Source organism: Cololabis saira, chromosome 13 (assembly GCF_033807715.1).
Source record: "Cololabis saira isolate AMF1-May2022 chromosome 13, fColSai1.1, whole genome shotgun sequence".
Taxonomy (NCBI): domain Eukaryota; kingdom Metazoa; phylum Chordata; class Actinopteri; order Beloniformes; family Belonidae; genus Cololabis; species Cololabis saira.
In genome coordinates, this window is record NC_084599.1 from 32,240,976 (window position 1) to 32,258,465 (window position 17,490).

At 39.2% G+C, this 17,490-nt stretch overlaps 1 protein-coding gene across 1 annotated transcript in view; it reads left to right on the top strand.

The window, feature by feature from the left end:
- Nucleotides 1–17,490, top strand: part of LOC133458602 (collagen alpha-1(XXIV) chain) — a 130,872-nt gene that overhangs the window by 79,053 nt on the left and 34,329 nt on the right. The window contains exons 25-31 of the mRNA XM_061738670.1: nucleotides 3,318–3,371; nucleotides 4,209–4,262; nucleotides 6,693–6,746; nucleotides 6,847–6,900; nucleotides 12,224–12,277; nucleotides 12,506–12,550; nucleotides 13,280–13,324. Of these exons, the coding sequence (XP_061594654.1) occupies nucleotides 3,318–3,371; nucleotides 4,209–4,262; nucleotides 6,693–6,746; nucleotides 6,847–6,900; nucleotides 12,224–12,277; nucleotides 12,506–12,550; nucleotides 13,280–13,324 (360 nt within the window). The remainder of the gene's footprint in view (nucleotides 1–3,317; nucleotides 3,372–4,208; nucleotides 4,263–6,692; nucleotides 6,747–6,846; nucleotides 6,901–12,223; nucleotides 12,278–12,505; nucleotides 12,551–13,279; nucleotides 13,325–17,490) is intronic.

The window sequence follows — 17,490 nt, forward strand, 5'->3', positions numbered from 1 at the left end:
TCCTCACAAACACCACTGGACTCATCGTCGAATGCATGCCTGTCCCTCCCGGAGGCCCCTTAGTGTTAATATTTGCATTCTGTGCATAGTAGAGGCAGCCGAGTGGGCCATGTGGGACTGTGTTGTTGCAGTGCACATATGAGAGGCATTAAGCACTGACTGAGTAGACTGCCTTTGAAGCCAAACAGGAACCATGGAGCTATGCTGAAAAAGGAAAAAAAAACCTCTAAAACATATGGAGACTCTAATGAAAGCCATTACATCACTTTCCATATAAATTAGTTGTGTAAGAAACAGAGAAACCGTTTTAACATTTGATGCATTGAAGGTTTAATCCACCTGTCTGCGCAGAGAGCTGTCGTATCACCAGAAGGCCTCCCGTAAACCATCTTAAGGGAAATTGTGCTTGATATTTTAAGAGCTTAGAGCAGTTTTAACCAATTTAGATGAGCTGCCGACTTCCATTTTCATGTCACGCTCAGGTCTTTGAAACGTTGCACGCATGTCAGCATTTGATTTACATGTCCTTGAGACAAAATCCCAAAACTTGTAAGTGCATGTGACTCCAGCTGCATTTACAGGAGTACCCTAGTAATCCTCAGGACCTGCCGGAGAAACCAGATCACCTGCGAGAGAACACGATTAAAGCCCCCCCTGTCAGGTTCTCTTCAGAAGGAAAACCCTGTAAAACCATCGCCCGCAGTTACACGATACAGGGCGCCCAATGAAGGGATTTGAGGTCAAATTAAGACTCCTGTTCCCATGCCTGGAGGCGGCATCGCCTCACTGTCATTAAACCATTGCTCAAGTGCTTTCCATGCATTCATCGGGGTAATGCTCCTGGACTGATGTTACATGAGCACCGCTTCCAGCCTGCTCGGCTTGTTCTCCGAACAAAGTCTCTTTGTGTTTATCTTGGTGGTCTGTTTCTCGCCGGTCAACTCGCCTCACCCTCAGACTGCTCCTTCTTATCTCTTTTTCTCGGTACACAAATGGAAAGTCAAAAGGAGTGGGAAGAAACACAAGCAAATGAAAGATGCTACGTATATATACGCGGCGGAAAAACGGGTGGAGAGCCCTGTGGAAGTTGTCGAGTGAACGCCGTGCAGCGAATGCAGCTTTAGAAATTGGCCCACATGACAGACACAGCCGCAGTCTGACCACGCTGCCTTCAGCGGTTCGCCACAATGGTCTGCAAGCAGGAAGTGTTATAAATTATTGCTGCTGAAACGAGGGGATGTTCAGCACCCGCGGGTGGATGACTGCAAGCGCAGAGGTGCTGCATGTGTTAATATTGTGGCTCCAGCCTTGTAATCAGTGCTTGTTGCTCTGTCGTCCCCGTCTTCAATGTTTGCTGTTAATTTTCATTCTTTCACGATTTTCAAACAAACGCAAGCGTATTAACAGAAAAGAAATTACATTTAACATTTATGACTGAGTGTGTAACCGGCAGCTCGTAAATCTTCCTGAGCTGTTGTTCCTGAACTTCAGACCGGTGGCCGATGAGGCTGGCCGTGCTTGGTTCCTCTTCCAGATCCGAGCTGGTTACGCTCCTGATAACTTCTACATCTACATTCGTGTTTTTCACTCAACAATTCTTTTATAGAGTAGTTTGGGTGAGGGGGGGTTATGACAAAATAGTATAGCCTAGGGCTGTGCGATTAATCGATTTTAAATCTAAATCGGATTTATTAATCAAGACGATGTTAAAAAAAGGAAAATCGGAAAATCGATTTTCCTTTTTTGCAGCTGTCTGCATTACAGACAGAGCTCGTCTAGTCATCTTTGTTTGGTCAAGAAAATTGTAAATGTTGTCACTTTACTAAACTCAAGGAGGATTTACAGTATCTTTCAATTGCACTTCATTCCCAATAGGGACATTTGTTTGCTATTTTTCTTTAAAAATAAAGATAAAATATTTGAAACAATTTATTCCATTGTCTTTTGTAGTTTTACCAAAAAATCGAAATCAAAAATCGGGTTTTCAGAGAAAAAAATGGGGATTTTGTTTTTGTCCAAAATCACCCAGCCCTAGTATATCCTGTTTATAACAAAACCAAGTTCATCCAATTGTGTCCAAATGTTCTCTTGTGTCTCTCCTGACATTACATTGCTTTAAAAAGATATGGATTGCAAAACCGATGAAGAACCATTTTTAATAAGCTTCTGTTACTGGCAGGTACTTCTGCTCCCTTATTGTTAAGTGGAGCAATAGGTAATTTCACATAATTTCACCATTCTTCGGTACTGAAAAGAAAGCAAAGTTAAAGTTGTGTTTGAGAAAATAAAGAAATAAGGTACTGATGTGTTAATGATACGTGTATCATATCCAGCTGATAAAAGTCACAATGTTAGTGTTTGCAGATGTTGTTTTTTTGGAAACATCCACCTGTGGGTTTAGTCGCTGAAGAAGATCATTAAAGTCACTATCATTTCAACTTTACGTGTGTCCATAAAGTGTAAAAAAAGTGCTGTTTGTAGCGTTATCTCCAGCTGGTCGGTGCTATTTTGTTATAGGTCCATAAAAGTCAACTACTGATGTTGAGCAAAGGGCGTCCAATAGACGTAAAAGGAGGAGAGCTCATCATCTCTGCCTCATACTGATGCAGTTCATGGTCAACTTTTATGGTCAACTTTTATGACAGAATAGCCGTGACAAAACTAGTACAGCCCCTTTTATACACCTTTTGTACACATAAAAAGTTAAAATAACCGTTGTTCACCTGCAGAGACAACATCCACACTATCACTCCAGTGGATTGATATTTCATTTTTGAGACTTTGGGCTTTTGATGAAAGTTTACACTATGATAATGTGTTGTTTTAACTTCAGGAAAACACTGGACTACACACGCAAGGAGAGAAATGCACTTTCAAAATATAACTTGAAAGCAAAGAGCAAACTGGGCAAAAAACAGACATTTCAGGAAGCAAACGCCAGAAAAATCAGGATCAACCGAGATAAACCAGTGTGTTTTGCCAGTGAGTCCATTCATTCTTACCGCATCAGAAAAAAAAGGCTAAAAAAAACCCAAAAAGAATTAGTTCCATGGTCCTTATCATTTTCTGAATTAGCCATTCGTCATGCAGTAAAAATGTGATAATGCAGGAGCCCTAAACTGCATCTTTGTTGCTCAAAAGAAGCAGCAGTGAGAATAAACTCTAAAATCTGCTGAAATCAGCAGGACATAAACACCCCGATGTAATCTGTGACCTCGTGCATTCCAGGTGTCATGACAGACATTTTGTACTTTTTTTTTTTTTTGTCTGTCGTGTTTATGTTTAACACCATTCTTCTCCTCTCCTCTCCTCTCCAGGGTCCGGTAGGCCTAATTGGGATAGCTGGGGCGATGGGAGTTCCTGGTGAAAAGGTAAGGAGCGTGTTTGTAAGTCATTAGGCTGTCAGACAGCATCAGCTGCTTGCCTGCCCCTGGCAGACCCCTATAATTAAGCCTATGACTTGAGGCCCCAAAGGCCCCAGAACAAAAAGCTTGTATAAACACTCAACACGCTCACGTCCACATCAATAACAATATTGTCAAATATACGTCGTTAGAACTGCCTCTCAACCTGCCCAGCAGCTGAAATGGACAGAGAAAATTAAAAATGTTCATCTTAGCAATTAAGTTTATGTACTGTATCTCCAGATTTGATTAACATGAGTTCCTAAAGTATAAACTTGATACTACCTGATATAGCCTGTGGAAAGGCGGGCTATTGTCGACACCCACCTTCTTACCCCCCATCTCCATTGTTCCCTGTATCTCGGCCTGTTGCTCTTTCTTTCCGATCCAGAAAGCCCGTTTGTCAGAACATGTTCTTGTGATGGCAAGCTATCAGCTTGTCAGATTCTTACTTGTCCTCCTACTCCTCTTACACAAAATCCTCCCCCCCGATTCAGTCTGTCAGCACCAGTCATACCCTGAAAGCCAACAAATTCCTTTCACGTTATATACAGATTCAATTCGATTTTGAAACTGGTGTTTCCACTACACCTTCTGCTAACATGAAGAAGTGGACGAAGACCTCCACCAGCATCTCCCAGCTCTGAACGTCACGCAGCGAGCGTCACAATTAAAACCATCAGTTTCAAAGTTGTTGTTTTTTTTTAAGGAAAAGTGCCTTTAAAGAACACAGGGTTGGGTTTTTACTTGTACAGTTTTAGCTGTTTGATCCGTCCGCTTCATTGTTCATTGTTGCCTCACCAGGGCGACCGGGGACCAGCGGGTCCGACGGGTCCAGTCGGGGAGAAGGGGCCACAGGTGAGTGGAGCCACACAGGAGATTCTGCTGAGCTCGGAATCTTCTTCAGGACTTTTTTTAATGGAATTACAAACGCCAGTAGATAACCGATATGATTTGGAGTGTTACCCAGAGGTGGGTAGAGTAGCCAAAAACTGTACTCAAGTAAAAGTACTGTTACTACAGAATAATATGACTCAAGTAGAAGTAAAAAGTAGTCATCCAAATAATGACTTTGAGAAAAACTACTCAAATACTGAGTAACTGTTGAGTAACGTCTGATTTATTTTTTTAACACAACCATTCAAACAGACAAAAGTACAAAATAATCATCTTCAGGCAAATTAAATCAATAAAATAATAAAAAATAAAAATAAAATTAATAAAAAATAACTTAAATTAAAATAATCTTAAAGTAAATTCAAGTACTTTAATAAATAATAAAAGAATAACAGAATAAAAAAATAAATTAAGCACAAGTAGCACAACATTTCAAGCCTTTGTACTTTTCTTTTTTAACCAGGCAGAACTAGAACAAGCCCATGAACTCATAGAAACTGTGTGTGTGTTTGAGTCTGTGTAAATGTGACAAAAATGCAAAAACAAACATTTTTCCCAAAGAATCACCCAGTGATGTCATGAGATTGACACGTACGCGGATAAAAGGGATAAAAGAAAAGTAACAGCTCAACGTAGCCTAATGTAGCGGAGTAAGAGTAACAGTTTCTTCTTCACAAATCTACTCAAGTAAAAGTAAAAAGTATAGTGGTTCAAAACTACTCCTAAAAGTACAAAATTTCCCAAAACTTACTCAAGTAAATGTAACGGAGTAAATGTAACTCGTTACTATCCACCTCTGGTGTTACCATAATTAAACTTGTGGCAACCCCTGCGTCTCCATCCATCCCTATCCTCTGCATCCTCTTCTCTCACACAAACTAACTCCATGTCCTCTTTCACTACATCCATCCTGTTAACTCCCTGCCTACAGACACACCTTCCTCCTCTCCTTGCATCAGCAGTAGCAAAGTTCCATCTGCACCTTGTAGACGAACAGCACTGATGGCGGTTGTTGCTAACACTGACCTTGATCATTGCGGTTTAAAGTCTTGAGATATGTATGTTTAGTTTTGGCATAGCTTTTTCACCAGATGCCGTGCCTGACAAAACCCTCTGCATTTATCTGGACCGGTTCAGAAAGACATTGGCTGTTTGGGCTTTAGTGTTACCACATTGACCCACATGGTAAACAGGAAAGTGTGGCATTTGTAGGAAGTGAGTCTTTAAATAGGTCATCATCAAATGTAAAGTGCACGGTGCAGGTATGGTTCAGTCATCCTGCTTGACTACAAGTCAGTTATTTTGGCGTAAAACTCCCGAACTCTGAAAGGATAACTTGGACTTGTGCAAATGGGAGAGGGATCTCTCTGGTGAAGCATTCTGATGAGGTTTTCAAATGCAGATTTAGTCACGGTGTTGGTAGACGGCATGTCGTATTAAATAAAGTTGGTTACTTCCCATCATTACATATTTTGTGATGTGTCTTTGATGTAGCTTTAAAATATTGCTAAGGGTTCATGATGCTGCCTGTTGTCATGGCAACTGGAATGGTGTGTTTCACTTCAGGCCTTTATCAATTCCTGAATGCTTCCATGCACCGGCACTCCCTATTTTTTTTGGGTGCCAATGTTTCATAAGTGGTTTCTGATTGAAGTGAATGTCAGGCTGAGCCCCAGTGGCTACAGACAAGGCTGGTTAGAACAATGGTTAATTCAGCTTGTGCATGTGTGTGCGTGTGTGTTTGTTTTTTTTTGTGATAAAGAAGCTTTGTAACTTGACATGAACCAATTGTGAACCAGTTAGTGTTGTGCTGTTGCCTGATTAAAGAGGGATGGCTGTTCAGTGTGAAGGCCTCGGGCTGATTCAAAACAGATTTCAAGTTAATCTCATGGAGCTCTGACTGACTACAGTGATCAGATTTTTTTTCTTTCTTAGTTATTGTATTGCCACTTTTTTTGTTATTATAGTTGTGCTTCTTTATGGGTGAAACGAGTGTGTGTTATGGATGAGAGTAATAACAACTGGTTGTTATTACTCTCATCCATAACACACACCCAATGGTACCATTGGTATCTTTTTTTCTGACAATAATGAAAGTTGTTCAAAACACTTTGACACTTTGACATGACACTTAATCCCTCCCAGTTGCAGATATAACCACTTTTTACTGCATGTTTTTACACTTTTGCTGTGCTTTACATTCAAAGGTACCTTAAACCTTCGTGGAGGCACAACAGACACAGAGCTGAAACAACAGTTTATCTTCTTTAAAAGGAAACCCTAAACGGTTTAGGTTCTGGCTCCTGTTTGTTGACATGCAGCCAGAGGTCAAGCAAATGTCGACAGTTTAAATCCATCTGTACTGTTTGTCTTTTTCTGCTGTTCTAAAAGGGTTATCCAGGGACACCAGGAAGTCCAGGCGACATCGGCATGCAAGGTGCACTAGTAAGTATCACACTCTCATCACCGTCATATTTACCTAGCGGTGGTTCTTAGTGATGGGATGGAGAAATAAAATATGTCTTTCTTGTCCTTTTTCTCAAAGGGTCCGCAGGGACAGAGGGGCGGTCCAGGCATCGCTGGGCCAAAGGGCAGAATGGTAAGAGCTCCCCTTATTTTTTGGAAATACTCTGCCTCAGTTCAGCCTATTAAAAGTTCCTTTGCTATTAAAACGTCCTTTTTTTCAGACCTGCAGTTGTCTGTTTCACATCACTGGGCCGTTCTCATAAACCAGAATGAAAGCAGTTCAAAGCATGTGTTTGTTGTTCCACTTGGCCTGAATGTTTTAGCAGTTACAGTTACAACTGTTTTATGGATGCCATGAATCTCCTGTTAGGATAAATGATGGGATTGTCAGGTGGGTGAGGTGTAGTAGTACCAGTGGGACACCTAGTGGCTGAAAGACGAACGGCAAGGCAAAGGAGAAAGCAGAACTTCACATTTCTGACTGATGGTTTGCATTCACTGAGATTTGCTAAACTTTGACTCAGATTTCGTAGCAACAAAAACAACAATAACGTAAAACTCAATTATCTTCCATTATAGGATAAATTGTTACTTATACTGACATTGGATAATCTTAACAGGTACCTTAATGATCCTGTCATGTTTACAAAGCCTAAAATCCCTGCAAGTAAAAGCATATCATTAACAGATTATCATTAACCATTTAAAAATGTTGGGTTACACATAGCAGGAGATTTGCTTTTCTTTTTTTAAAGTGAGACTGTCATGAAAACATAAGTTGAAAAATCTGGTCAGAATTGTGATTATTGTATTATAAGCAGCAAAAGTTTTGATTTTTTTCACCCTTTTATGAATATGCAATATGTTTTAATTAACTATTTTTAACTAATGAATATTTTTTTACATTTTGTAATGATTTGATTAGTTTTTAATTGAGCCAAATTTACAAGTATGTTGTGTGTGATTTCCAGATAAAATTATAAAAGGTAATGCAACAGTGTTTACTGATAAATAATAATAATACACTTTATTAATAGGCGCCTTTCACAACACTCAAGGACACTTCACAGAGAACATCAGTTATATAAATAACAACAAAAGAGCAATATAATACCATAGCATAATGCCATAAAAAAAATTAAATACTCAACTAACAAAACAACAGGTTGTTTTTCATGTGGGATGTGCCAGATTACACGGATGAGTCTTAAAGTGGGTTTTGAAGATGTGGAAAGAGTCTGGTATGGAGACCCTGAGGAAAAGAGCTGCAGAGTCTTGGGGCAGAGTTAGCGAAAGCTCTACACCCCTTAGAGGATAAATGGGCAGGTGGATTGGAGAGGAGAGAAGGGAGGCTGAGGAAGATATGAGTGTGTGAGATGGTGTGTAAGGTAGCTAAAGGTCTGAGAGTATGAAGGAACTAGATTATGGAGGGCTTTGCAGGTGAGTAGCAGAATTTTTAAATCAATTTTTAAAGTGAACCAGGAGTCACTGAAGCTGGTTGAGGATGGGTGTGATGTGTTCTGCAGAAGAAGTTCTGGAGATGATACGAGCAGCTGAATTCTTAACTAGCTGCAACCTATGTAGGGACTGGTGTGGTAAACCAACATGAAGGGAATTACAGTAAGCGATCGGGATGTGACTAGAGCATGAGCAAGAACTGCAGTGTTGGGTGTGAGTGATGGACGGAGATGGCTGATGTTTCATAGATGGAAGTAAGCAGATTGTGTAACATTATTAATGTGAGCAGTAAAAGACAGAGTGCTGTCAAGGGTGACACCTTGACTTTTAACTTAAGGGGAGGGAATGACTACAAAGCTGTCAATAGTTAACGAAAAACAGTTTTAGCGAGAGTGGATTTGGTACCAATGAGAAAAATGTCTTATCATGGTTCAATTTGAGAAAGTTCCGCAAAAAACATGTTCTGTATTCTCGTGTTAGAAGGCTATGTGGACAGATAGAACGCAGTGTCATCTGCGTAGCAGTGGAATTGGATATTGTCTTCACAGAAGATATAACTGAGAGGTAATGAGTACATGATAAAGATCCCTGGGGATTGGGGAACACCACTCTTTACAAGAGAGGGTTGTGATTTAAACATGTTTTGATGAACTGACTGAATATAACAGAAAGGTACGAATGAGACCTGGTTAATGAGGTGTTGATGAGTCCAATAGAGGGAAGACAGTTAAGAAGGATGGTGTGAGAAACTATCAAATGCCGCAGTCAAATCAAAGAGAATGAAAAGATATAAAAGTCCAGACTCTGACAGGTCATTGGTGATTTTTACCAGAGCTGTTTCCATACTGCAAAGTGAACAGAAACCTTTCTAACTTATCATTGTTAGACAAGTGATCATCAACCTGTGTTGCAATCATTTTTCCAAGAATCTTTGGAGGAATTGTTAGATCTTTTTAAACTGGTCGATAAACCTACATCGCTGGGATCTGGACCAGGTTTGGGAGTTATAATTGCAGTTTTAAGGGGTGATTGAGCAATGTAGCAACATATGTGAATGTAATGTATTTAAGGTCAAAATTAATTACCCAATTATTATCTTTTATTATACCTTAAACCTGTTATTTACTTACATCTTTGACATTTACGCCTACTGTTTCTGGTAAATACGGCTTCTTTCTTTTGCACTAGAAGTGGTTTTGCTTTTCACCAGTGTCTGAGTTCTCTTTGGAGTTTGCAGAGGTTTGATCAAATATAGTTTCTCTTCCCCCTTAAATGGTCTTTTTGCTAAATGTCTTAGATGTATAAATTCCAGTTCTGGAGAAAAAGTCGAACAGCTTTAACGAATAATGACTTACAGCCCCGGCGTTTTACTTCTCACACCTCCTCACTCATCTGTAAACACCTCCTTTTATCTTTTGTTCCCTTATCTTCTGCTTGCTCAGCTTTTTGCCCATTGAAACATTTGCTCGCAGTCGGCATGCTGCAACTCGTTTAGTTGACTTTAATCCACCCATGTTAGCTCGTCATCGCGTTCGAGTTGGGATATGATGTTCTTCTTTTGTCTGCTCTTCGGCTTTATTATCATTACGGGGCACAGGAAAAACCATTATAGGAAAATTGTCTGAAACAGAATCAGTTAATGGACATGCCTTATCCATAGTGTGTTTCTCAAGAAGGCTTTTCATGAAAGATGTGAATAAACTAAAATTATTTTTATGTAACTGATGCGTAGCACCGGCGAAGAGGATTTCCTTTCCAACGTTTCAGTGATCACTTACAGTGTTGTGCACTTCACCTGATTAAGACATGTTCATACAGAAAAACTTTAACTAATGATGTGTACAGATTATTTTTGTTGGACTGACTGGCTTTCAGAAGGATGCCAACTTTGCTTTCAGATTTTTCTTTTTTTTGGTTTGAGATCTCTGCCCAAAGTTTCACATCCAAGTAACAGTCACATGCATCAATCTTTTCCTTGTACTCTTTTCACCGTGTAAACAACTGTTCATCACAAATGACAAATTGTAAAAACAGAGAAAGAGATTGCTAAACCTTCTGAATTCATCTGTAATTACTATTGTGAAGATATCAACTTTGTAGTTGATTTCCAAAGTTAAAATGTGCACTTAAGGGGGGTAATTTAGGTGTGTTTAGTTTTAATTCAGGGTGGTCCTGTTTTGATTTGATCACCATTTATTTGGAGCAAAAGTCCTAATATAGTTCTTAATGTTTCCATTTTTCTGTTTATGTTGTCATATTAGCATTCATGTAGACTTTATTGCAACTAGCTAACCAGTCACTTCAAAACTGCTTTAATTTAGTAATAAATCCTTCTTTTGCCTGACATGGCACAAATTGAAGTTTAGTACACCAGCTTTGCTGTATATTTATCTATAAAACAACAAGTCAAGCATTTTCATATTTAGATAAGACTTGGAGATTTTCTCACACAAGCGTAGCAATAAATCTTAATTATACACAGGGATCTATTTCATACGACCACGAGAGGATACGAACACAAGCTGCTTGTTTTCAGAGCCGTTAGGTGAATGGTACCAGTTTTCTGCCCAGTGAGATCAGACTGCAGATAATATCAGAAGTAATTTGAGGTGAGCTTAGATTGGTCGGGATGGTCAAGTGCAGGGGAAGATTCTTATCAGTTCAATGATACCTTATTGATCTCTTAAGAGAAATTATATACAATGACAACAGACCAGTAAGGGAGGAAAGAGATACGGGACACTGAAGGGACAACAAGACATTTGTCCCGGCGGTTACAGCAGTCTTACAGCATCATGGTCTGATTGACAGCAGGTCCCAGCACACTTTCATGCTGGAGGAGCTGCAGGACCTTTGCAATGGGACCCTCTGTTTCAAATTTCATTCCAATGGCGACATAAAATGGCTGCTGCGTCCCCAGAGCTAAGCTTCGCCTTTTAGGCCAATCAACAGTCAATCATGGGAGTCTGTTAATTATTAGTTAATTAACCCCACAACAAAACATATTCTCGTGAAAATATGCATAACTCTATTTAAGTTTTATTCGCAGCTCAGAAGCTTTGATTAGAAGTCAATACGGTATAGTGCCAATTGCTAAGTTTCAAAAGTGATGACAGCTAGCTACTGGCTATGCCAACTGCCAATCAAAATGAGAGACTGGCGGGCTTTAGGAGTCAGCCTCCAATGGTCATTTGAGGAACTGAATACTCTTACCTCTGTTTTGGTGTATGGTTAAAACTGAATAAGATGGACAACTTTGTTAAATGTTATTGCTGTAGAAGATGCAAAAATGAGCAAACACTTAATATTCTGCTGCATCAGTGTCTCGTGATCCACAAGTATCAGTTTTTCAGAAGGCGGTGAGGGAATCAGATTTGCTTTAAAAGTGTGTTGACCTGGGCCGCTCGGTGGCGCAGTGGGTTAAGCGGCGGCTCATATACTGACGCTACAGTCCTCCTCCTGCAGCGGTCGCGGGTTCGAATCCAGCCCGCGCACCTTTGCTGCGTGTCTTCCCCGTTCTTTCTCTCTACCCCTTTCCAGTCTGCATCTCAATAAAGGGCCACTAGAGCCCAAAAAAAATCTTAAAAAAAAAAAGTGTGTTGACCTGATCAGCATTCAACGACTCAGCAGAAAAGGAGCGGAACGAATCCTTTCCATTTGGGACATCAAATAAAACAGAGACACATGACAACCCACACACTTGTTAAAATGTTCTCAAAGAGTGAACAAAAACATGATGGTCTCAGGATCCACTGACTGAAGTGTATCCACCATTTAGGTGTGTGTGTGTGTGTGTGTGTGTGTGTGTGTGTGGGCGCCGCAACACTGGGAGGCCCATTTAATGTTGGTGTGGGAGGTTGGGTGCAGCAAGCGTCTGTTGTTTCAACTCACTTTTTCTCCGTAGAGTACATGACTAAACTTGTGTTTGATGTTGCTGCTAACTCTTTGTTGAGTTGTTTTTTTTTTCCTGGTCTGTATCTTGTGTAATTGTTTTGCAGGGGCCCCTGGGACCAGATGGAGCACCAGGGGATCCAGGACCTCAGGGCACAAAGGTAGATTATTCCTTTCAGGGAAATTATGTGTCTAGGTGACGATGGGAAAACGTAATAACTAATACTGTTGCACAAATGGTCTTTATAGCTGTGTTATAGCCTTGATTGTGCTGAAGTTAATTTCCGTTATTCATTTGTTTCAACCTAAATGTTTGTTCAGCATTTAAAAAAAAAACAAAAAACGTACAATTTCCTTTAATACTGTGTTATATATTGTTTTCTTTACAGGCTGAAAAAGGTGGAGTTGGACCAAAAGGAAAACCAGGATTCATAGTAAGTAGCTCTGATATTGTTGAGTTGAGTTGAGTTATACTTTAATGTCCACTAGGGAAATTTGTTTTAGGCATCAAATACATACATATTGATACGACATCTTAAAATTGCTAATACTGAACACTCTTGCAGAATGGCTATGAAGTTGTCCCAGTTTTATTTCATATCTGAGACATTCCTGCCTAAGTAATTCAGCTTTTTTACATCCTTTCTTAGAATATCCACCCAGCTCCATCATTTAAAAAGAAATGTATTTTTGAATATTAAAATTCATGTCTTTTGAAGCTAATTTACACGTGTTTTAAACAGTCTTTATAGGCCCTGTATGAAGATGATTTTACTTCAGTTCTTAAATACATTATATGCATGTATAAATCCTGAATAGTTATGCACAAGATTTGCAGGATGCAAATCTAATCTGGTTGAGTAAAATGTTTGACTTTATCAACAGATATTGAGTCCAGGTGAAATGTGTGCTTGTGTTTGCTTGGGTATGTAATGGCTCCTTAGTCGGTGAGCATTTAAATTAATGGAAAATAAGAGGGAAGGATATTTTTAATTACTTTGTCTATTCCTGCCTGTTGTGTCTTAATCTCATCGTCCTTTGCCATTATTGCTCCTGTTACTTTTTTCCATTTCGCAGTTTCCTTTTACAGCTGTCACTACTTTATCAGACTAAATTTAAATTGAATTTTGAATCTTCCAAATGCTGATTTCTCTCTTTTGAAGGGGAAACCTGGTGGTCTAGGAGAGAGAGGCCCTTCTGGAAAACCTGTAAGTAATGTTCAACCTGCAGCTACTTTTTTAGCTGACGCTTCTTCTTTTTTTTTTTTGATGATGATCTTTAATTATTGTTTCCACTTTACCGAGAAGCGTCACTAGGGCGACATCAGAAAAACAGACTTGTAAAACATTTCCACATCCTTTTTTCCACCGCTGATACACAGTAGTTAATCATTTGCTGCAGTGAAGTCACCCCAGCAGAAATAGTTATTTAAGGAGCTTGGTGGTGCTTCCAAAGTCTTGAACACATGCTTGTGTTTCCCTCTCATCTGGTGTGGTTGCAAGGTTTGCAGCTCTGCATACCGTAATGAAATCAAACTCTCCAGGCTTTGAGGAACACACCATGCTGAGACTTGGCTGCATCCCCTGCTTCTGAATTTTAAAAAGATAAATTCTCTTCACTGCTCTTCCTCTAGTTGTGATTTTAATATTGTGATACACCTTTATCATATGATTGGTTAAGAAAGGCTGAGGTCTGGCAGGGTCCTGCTGAAATACTGTACCTCCAGGCATCCGGGGAAAATTACATGAATACTAACACGTGTCTTACCTGAATTCCCTAAATACTCTTCTGCATCAGTGGTAAATTCACATGAATGCTGGTCACCCATGCGATGGGAGCTGGTGCACCCACACCTTGGCTTTTGCAACTTTCACTTTTCATGTCTTTCTCATCTTCAACACCTGATATATGATCTTCCTGAAAGCGGACAGAAACATTGACTCATTTGACCACAGGACACATACGGGTTTATCTGAAGTCTTTTATCCACATGTGGAGAGATGCTGGAGTCCAGAACGTGCTCCCGCAGTGCCGTCTCAAAGATACTGCTGCTGTCTCCTAGCAGCGCTACAAGCTCATCCATCGTACTCCCAGTACTCTCACACTCTCCTTGTGATGGTCCAGGGAAAGAAGTTGTCAAAACATCTTCTCTTTGTCCTCCATTCTTCTCCTGCTCTACAACTCATCTGTATCTGAACTCTGTTTTCACCATCAGCTGGTGTGCAGACAGCTCTGCCGATTCCCTGTGTAAACAGCTTTAGGTTGTCAGTGAATCTCATCATAGCAAACGTTGAAAAGCATCAGAAACAGTAGAAATCCTCCAACACCCAAATAAGCTTCAACATTTTATTAAAGATTACAGTTTAAACAGAAAGAAAATCAGTAACAAAGTCACAGACAGTTTGACATCAGACAACACCGCAGAAAACATGGGGTGGTCGACATGACAGCTGCTCTTTGTCGTTTAACACTGCGTTTCTGGGTGCAGTGATGTTTTTTGTTCTGTTTAATTTAGATGTTTTCTCTCTCTCTCTCTCTCTCTCTCTCTCTCTCTCTCTCTCTCTCTCTCTCTCTCTCTCTCTCTCTCTCTCTCTCTCTCTCTCTCTCTCAACTAGTGTCATCTTAGCACCAAATTCATTTTTGTTTCAAATGGAGTGGTGTTGATTAGTAAAAACCCTGAAGTTTTTTTTCTTACTTGTGTCGATTAAATAAAACATCCAACTAACAGATAAAAGATATAGCATTTTACAAAACTTCCCCTTTTTTTTTTTGAAAATGTGTTTTGTGTTAATTGAAACAGATTTATCGGTCCGGTGCTTGTATGAAACCTAATCTTCTCTGAAGACAGATTTTGCTTTTCACCACCGGATATTATCATTATCACTGAGGACGCAGACAACAAAAACTCTAAAGCTGATGACTGTGTCGTCTTTTTTTACTGTGTAGTTGTTGTTACTTATTACAGTTTTAATGCATAGATTTGATATCACCTGCATTGTAAAACTTTTACTCTCCCATATTGGATGGTTTGTCTTAATTTCCAGAGCTGCGTTTCCATTTCCAAAAATAATCTACTGGACTACACTCTCACATCCTCTGTGTGCCTTTTTCATTCTCTGCCACTTGAGACATAGCGCCATCTTGTGTCTGATAAAATGTATTAAAAACACCTCGCTCTGTTTTAAAACTGCTGTACTAGCAACTTTATAATTTCTTCATCATCGGACTGATATTTTCACCCTTAGCATGGAGATATAATTAATAAACTATTTCTAAGTCTTCATTATTTTAAAGTGATAATTTTCAGGTATTAGATATTTATTTTTTCCAAAACGGTTGTAGTGATCAAGAAGGGACATGTTCTGTGCGTTGTTCCCCGTGGCAGAGAGGACACCCCTGGGAGACTCTCTGCCAGTCTTACCCCAGACATGATTAAAGGGATGTGGTTTGAGGTTTTTTTTTTTTGAGGCTTTTGGGTGGGGGGCACTACCAACATCTGCTTTTGCCCTGTGGTTTTACCCATGTTAGTTAGTGCAGTTAATGGCCTACCATGAAAGTCTTTTACTGGCTCCTCCCCTTTTGGGGCTTGATTTTTGGTTTATGGCGACCCCCTTCCTCGGCTTGCAACTTGTGGGTTTTAAAAAAAGTTTTTTTTATTGTTATTATGATGCTGGAAATGTATTGAGTACATATATAGAGGTATTTTATTTTTTTTAAATCCACAACAAGGTTTTGTAAAACTCATCGTTAAGATTATCCAGTTGCTGATGATTTAAGTTATTGTTTAAAAAAAAGATTCTTGAATGTTTGCAACATTAATTTTTTGGTTTCCCTGAAATCTACCCTTCGATTTTATGAACTGTTACACTTTTTTGTAATTCTTTTGTATTCATTTATTTATTTTTGCTATTTTTGACCAAGAAATTAATATACACTGAAGCATTTCTCTTTTTTTAATTATAGCAGCAATTGATGCCACACACCCCCCCTTCACACACACACGCACACACATTATTTTATTTTTGGCGTGAGGAATGCAGCATTCCAGTGGTTCACCTGGTTTTTCTCAGCCCTGTCCCCATCGCTTATGGGGTCCCTCAGGGGACCATCCTGAGACCAATAGTTTCCTGTCGCTATGTGGTTACGTCACTCCGTATATAAAATCCTTAAATAAAGTCTGGAAATCATATTTGATTCTGAACTCCATTTGACAAACAAATCTGATTTGTTTTGAAAAAAACTAAACAGTTGTGAATTTTAAGCAGGCTCGAGTCATTTCTCTTATGTTGACCTTGAAAGTTTATTTTTAGTTTTATTTGGATCCCCATTAGCTACAGCAAAACTGCAGCTATTCTTCCTGGGGTCCGACACATAATACACAGTACATTACAACAAAAAGTTAAAAGCAAACCTAAAGAGGTAGCATATAAAAAAAGAAAGGAAAAACTGAAAATAAAGAAAAAAATAAAAAGTCATTCCATTTAACATTTAGATATAAATAAAAACAATACATATTCATACATTTTGTAACATCAACAAATGCAAACAATGTATAGTTGTCAAAGTTTGCACCATGTGGCATCTATGCCGTCATTGCATCACATTTGGATTACTGCACTTCACTTTACCTTGACATTTCCAAGTCCAAGTTATAACTAAACAATCCAAATAAGATTTCATAGCATTTTTTCCTTCCATTTTTCTTAGGAGTCACTATGTGACCGAGGCTGATGCAGTCAGCTTTCAGAACGCCAGGCTGATCTTCAATCCCACTGTAAATGTTAACTAAAGCTGAAGTGTCAGCATGTTAATCTCACATGCATTAAGATGCATGTTTTATAAATGTAAAACCTTTCTGTTTTATGTCATGAGACAAACATGCCATGTTCATGTGACTGGTCATCTGGTGACATGCGATGCTGATTCACATGCGCCTGCGTGGTGCATTCAGCCTTGCTGACGGGTAGTAACTGTTAGAGATCATGTAGACTTCTCTATGATTCTCTGTTGAATGTTTTCAGAAATTTCCATCATACAGAATTTCCATCATGCTGGTACATCTAAAATAATTTCATACCCTGGAGACTTGCCAGCACATACCAAATGGATTATTTGTTTCAACCGATAAAGGATTATTAGAAGAAACATATATGGTGATAACAAAAAAAGTTAAAGCTAAAAGTTTTCATTTTATGAACATCTTGATTTTTTCTGCTGATATTTGTTATCCATTGGGGTGCACTAATATGTACCGATAAGTCCAAGACTTAAGATAAATTGGACTAAACGTTGTTGTTAACGAGGAAGTCTTGTGTAAATTAGGAAGTCTCTGCTTTTGAACAACAGCAAACAGATATGGCATCGCAGGAATGCC